The sequence below is a fragment of the Acanthochromis polyacanthus genome, chromosome 8 (genome assembly GCF_021347895.1).
Source record: "Acanthochromis polyacanthus isolate Apoly-LR-REF ecotype Palm Island chromosome 8, KAUST_Apoly_ChrSc, whole genome shotgun sequence".
Lineage (NCBI taxonomy): Eukaryota > Metazoa > Chordata > Actinopteri > Pomacentridae > Acanthochromis > Acanthochromis polyacanthus.
The window spans coordinates 42,173,651-42,178,650 of NC_067120.1; the positions used below are offsets into that span (position 1 = coordinate 42,173,651).

At 47.1% G+C, this 5,000-nt stretch overlaps 1 protein-coding gene and 1 long non-coding RNA gene across 5 annotated transcripts in view; both read right to left on the reverse strand.

Moving 5' to 3' along the window:
• LOC110971321 (sodium channel protein type 4 subunit alpha B-like) overlaps positions 1-5,000 on the reverse strand; it is a 50,173-nt gene that overhangs the window by 24,524 nt on the left and 20,649 nt on the right. For 2 of the 3 annotated variants that reach the window (XM_051951915.1, XM_051951914.1), the window contains 7 exons: positions 3,828-4,037; positions 2,519-2,624; positions 2,233-2,447; positions 1,806-1,877; positions 1,624-1,719; positions 311-658; positions 1-177 (listed from right to left, as the gene is read on the reverse strand). The exon at positions 1-177 is cut by the window's left edge and continues 1 nt beyond it. In XM_051951915.1, coding sequence (XP_051807875.1) covers positions 1-177; positions 311-658; positions 1,624-1,719; positions 1,806-1,877; positions 2,233-2,447; positions 2,519-2,624; positions 3,828-4,037 — 1,224 coding nt within the window. The remainder of the gene's footprint in view (positions 178-310; positions 659-1,623; positions 1,720-1,805; positions 1,878-2,232; positions 2,448-2,518; positions 2,625-3,827; positions 4,038-5,000) is intronic. The other variant, XM_051951913.1, reaches the window with a different exon arrangement.
• LOC127535056 (uncharacterized) overlaps positions 4,232-5,000 on the reverse strand; it is a 2,083-nt gene continuing 1,314 nt past the window's right edge. Inside the window, exons 4-5 of one of the 2 annotated variants that reach the window (XR_007943705.1) lie at positions 4,760-4,827; positions 4,232-4,419 (exon numbers count right to left, since the gene is read on the reverse strand). This is a non-coding gene — a long non-coding RNA (uncharacterized LOC127535056). Of the gene's footprint in view, positions 4,420-4,759; positions 4,828-4,902 lie in introns of those variants that run through there. The other variant, XR_007943706.1, reaches the window with a different exon arrangement.

Below are 5,000 nucleotides of genomic sequence, written 5' to 3' on the forward strand. Positions count from 1 at the left end.
TTTGTGATCTTTGTCGACGTGGTTCTTCTTTCCCTGGAAAGTCCAGATGTGGTCCAGTATCCAGGTGCTTGACTTGGCGATGGCGGTCTGCAAGTTATTTCCTCCTTGTTCTTCTGGAGGGGAAAGTTTTTCAAGACTGAAAGATTTTATCAACAAATTCAGGAACAGAACCAAGACCTGAAAGAAAACCAAGAACAGAATCAGGACCTGCACCTTAGACTGGTTTAGAGACTTCAGGGTCAGCTTACTGGTTCAATATTCCAGATAGATGATTGATCAGTTTGGCCATTCAGGGCTTGATGAGACTCACTAGCAGGTGTCCGATGACCATCACCGTCATGAAGAAAACCAGACATGTGGCCTGAGCGGAGACCTCCATGCAGTCCCACAGGAGCTCCACCCACTCGCCACATAGGACCCTGAAGATGACCATGAGGGTGTGGAAGAAGTCGTGCATGTGCCAGCGAGGAAGCTCACAGTCCACGGCGATGCGACAGACCTGGTTTTTGTAGTCCCTCTGGAACAGCTGCATGCCGACAACCACGGACAGGAACATCAGGAAGACCAGCACCAGAGCGACGTTCCCCACTGAGCTCTGGATCATCTTCAGAAACATGTGGAAGGACGGCCACCACCGGGCCAGCCGGACCACCCGCAACTGGACAGGAAGACGGATAGGTGATGACATGAGGAGACAGGTGAGGACATGAGGAAACAAGTGAGGACATGAGGAAACGGGTGATGACATGAGGAGACAGGTGAGGCTGTTCCTCCTAATCACCTCCTCCAGGTATCTCCCTCTTTGCCCACGTTAGTGTTGAAGTCCTCTAGGAGAACTATGAAGTCTCCAGGTGGAACCCCTTCCAGGAACCACCTGGAGACTCCAAGAAGGCCCAATACTCTGAGCTGCAGTTTGGTTCATCAGAACAGACAACAGTCAGAGTTTATCCTCAGAGAGGAGACCCTCTGGTTCTCCAGGAGAACTCCAACAAAGAGGAGCTCAGTCAGGGGTTCCTGTGTTCCACACTGTTACAGCCCTGTGTCTCTATCTGCTTCCTCCTGCCTGGTAGTTTGTGCTTTTGTGTGTTGTGCTACAGTCGTCCCGCCTCTTTGTCCGTCCCACTACACTTGCGACATCTGGAGCTGAGGTTGGATTGGAGCAGTGAAGGGATTTTCACTGCAATCAAGGTTCCAGGAGCTGTTAAAAGGTCCAGTTGATGCCAGTGTTCGGCGGCAGCTCTTAGGGAGGGGAGCTGTCCAGGTTTTTGCTGTGAACTTTTATGTGAGTCTGACAGCTAGCCAGGTGCTAAATGGTCAAGACTAGAACTGCATCTGGAATCTTGGTAATTTGCAACATTTGTTAGTTTTAGTTTACTGGTGCCTGTGTATTTCTATTTGGAGCTTTTTATTTGTATTTGATGTATTTTTATTTCTTCCACAGACTGTGCAGTTTCCTTCTTAGAGAAGGTCATCTTTTGCTACATTTGTTTATTTCTTTTCATTTCGGCAACACCCATTTGAGGACACAATGAGACAGTTGAGGACATAAGGAGACAGGTGAGGAAGCAAAAAGACAGGTGAGTGACTGTACTGTAGCTACAGTGATGAAGATGAATCATTCACCAGTATGACGATCCGTATCATTCCCTCCACATCACTCAGTCCAAGCTCCAGCAGACTGCCCACAACCAGGATGAAGTCAAAAACGTGCCAGCTCACCTGTAACCATGGCAACAGAACCATTACACACGTTTCCATGACAACAAAATCATTCACCATCACTGGAAGCAAAATAAAAGTCTGACCTTGAAGTAGCCAGAACAGCCCAAAGCTACCAGTTTGAGGATCATCTCAGCTGTGAAGATAAATGTGAAGACCTGCAAAAGAGCCAGAGGTTAGTGGTCAGAACACTGGAACTAGTTACAGTGGAACCAAACCAGTGGAACCAAACCAGTGGAACCAAACCAGTGGAACCAAACCAGAGGAACCTAACCAGTGGAACTCATCAGAATGATGATGTTTCATGTTCCAACATTTTGCTGTTTTGTAACAGAAGGTAGGTTTTTCAGCATGACTGTTTTACCTGCTGGACAGGTGTGTGGTTCAGCAGGTGAACTGATGTGGTCTACCTGCTGGACATGTGTGTGGTCCAGCAGGTGAACTGATCTGTTTTCAGGTGACTAGTCACAGCTGATCCTGTTCTCATTCTGAAACCTCTTCTTCTCCACTGACCAGCGCTGAGATGCTCAGATGTTCCTCCATGCTGGCCGTCATTGGATAATGTTCCATGGACATGAGGACAGTGTTGAGGATGAGGCAGAGGACGATCCCCAGGTCAAAGCAGGGGTTCATGATGAAGGTGTAGCACCGCTGTTTGATCCACCGCCAACAGCCACAGCAGTCCCCCTGGAGGAAGACGTGGATGAAGCTGCACCTGGAAGGTTCACCTGAAACACAGCAAGGGAAGCTTCAGGCTCAGTGATGTCCTCAAAGGGATACAAACTGAAACCTGCTGTACCTTTCACCCCATCCTGTTCCTGCTCATTGCTCTGGCTTTCTGCAGCTGAATTCTTCTTCTGTGGTGAGCCCTGTTTCTCTGGGAGCTCCGCCCTGCAGGAGGCCTGCTGTCATTGCAAGACACCTTCATGAGAGATATTCGTTCAGCAGGAATCATTCTACTTCAACTAGTGATTCTAGTTTTGAACCCTGATCAGGGACATTTCATATTCAGGACGTTCTGAAGCCATTTCCCTGAAAATAATGTATGTCAGTTATTATAGATCAGCTGTAGTACCGGGTTGGTCCACCAGGGGGAGCCTCTTCATGACCTCTGTGAAGGTTCATGACCTCCAACCAGGGCTCATGTTCTAAAGACAAACTCAGTGGAACAGAGTGTGACTGAATCACCAGAACAAATGTCCACTGTTTGTTAATTCCTCAATTATCAGCTGACAATGCAGCATTTACCAAGACAATTATTCTAAATTAGCATCCAAGCCCTGAACCCTCAGCAGACCTGGACTGAGGATTATCCATCCATTCATCCATCCATCCTCTATTCTCCGCTTTATCCTCACTAGGGTCATGGGGGGTGCTGGAGCCTATCCCAGCTGACTCAGGTGAAGGCAGGGGACACCCTGGACAGGTCACCAGTCTGTCACAGGGCTACATATACAGACACACAATCACACTCACATTCACACCTACGGACAATTTAGAGTAACCAATTAACCTCAGCATGTTTTTGGACTGTGGGAGGAAGCCGGAGTACCCGGAGAAAACCCACGCATGCACAGGGAGAACATGCAAACTCCATGCAGAAAGATTCCAGGGGACTAAGGATCAGCTGACGTTTATTCTGACCAGTTAGCAGCTGAACTGATCCTGATCTCTGACCTCAGGTGGATACATGGCTGAATAAAATATTCTCTGACAATCGATTTATCACAATGAAAATGAGACTATAAAGAAACAAAAGACACATTTTGAAATAAGCTATGGTGACAAAATTCAGGAATCATTGTGTGCTTGGAAGAATAACCAGCGTTTCTGTGGAATCTCCTGCAGCTGCTGATCAGTTTCCTCTGATCGACCAGTTTGTCCTGTTGAAGTTGAAATCACATTAAGATTAAAACCTTCTGGGGCTTTCCCCTGTGAGCGATCAATGGAATTGATCTGATCCTAAAACCAGCTGGACCAGAGTTCTCCATGCTCAACTGTTTTCATCCCCGAAGCTCAAAGAAATCTGGACATTTTTTCAGTGAAACAGAGCGTCTGATTGGCTGTCGGAGCAGAGAGTGTTGCTGTGATGAAGATGAAACTCTCACCTCCTCCTCCTCCTCCTCTTTCCTCTTCAATACCTCCACAATACGAATGAACTCTTCTTCTTTCCGTTTCGCGTCAGCGGCGCCAGCCTCCTCCTGCTCTGCCATCGCCATGGCAACCACACCCAGAATGAGGCTGACCACAAAGAAGCATCCAGGGAAGAAGAGAACAAGGAAGACAGTCGCGTAGGATTTACCTGAGGCTCGCACCACCTGCAGACACACAGGTGAGACAGAGTCACAGTATAAAGCAGAACCATGAAATATCACTGAAAGACTCCTTCTACACCTCCTGATTAGTGGAACTATGACTCCTTCTACACCTCCTGATTAGTGGTACTAAGACTCCTTCTAGACCTCCTGATTAGTGGTACTATGACTCCTTCTAGACCTCCTGATCAGTGGAACTATGACTCCTTCTACACCTCCTGATTAGTGGTACTATGACTCCTTCTACACCTCCTGATTAGTGGTACTATGACTCCTTCTACACCTCCTGATTAGTGGTACTATAACTCCTTCTACACCTCCTGATTAGTGGAACTATGACTCCTTCTAGACCTCCTGATTAGTGGTACTAAGACTCCTTCTACACCTCCTGATTAGTGCTACTATGACTCCTTCTACACCTCCTGATTAGTGGTACTATGACTCCTTCTACACCTCCTGATTAGTGGAACTAAGACTCCTTCTACACCTCCTGATTAGTGGAACTAAGACTCCTTCTACACCTCCTGATTAGTGGAACTAAGACTCCTTCTACACCTCCTGATTAGTGGAACTATAACTCCTTCTACACCTCCTGATTAGTGCTACTATGACTCCTTCTACACCTCCTGATTAGTGGAACTAAGACTCCTTCTAGACCTCCTGATTAGTGGTACTAAGACTCCTTCTACACCTCCTGATTAGTGCTACTATGACTCCTTCTACACCTCCTGATTAGTGGAACTATGACTCCTTCTACACCTCCTGATTAGTGGAACTATGACTCCTTCTACACCTCCTGATTAGTGGTACTATAACTCCTTCTACACCTCTGATTAGTGGAACTATGACTCCTTCTACACCTCCTGATTAGTGGTACTATGACTCCTTCTACACCTCCTGATTAGTGGAACTAAGACTCCTTCTACACCTCCTGATTAGTGGAACTAAGACTCCTTCTACACCTCC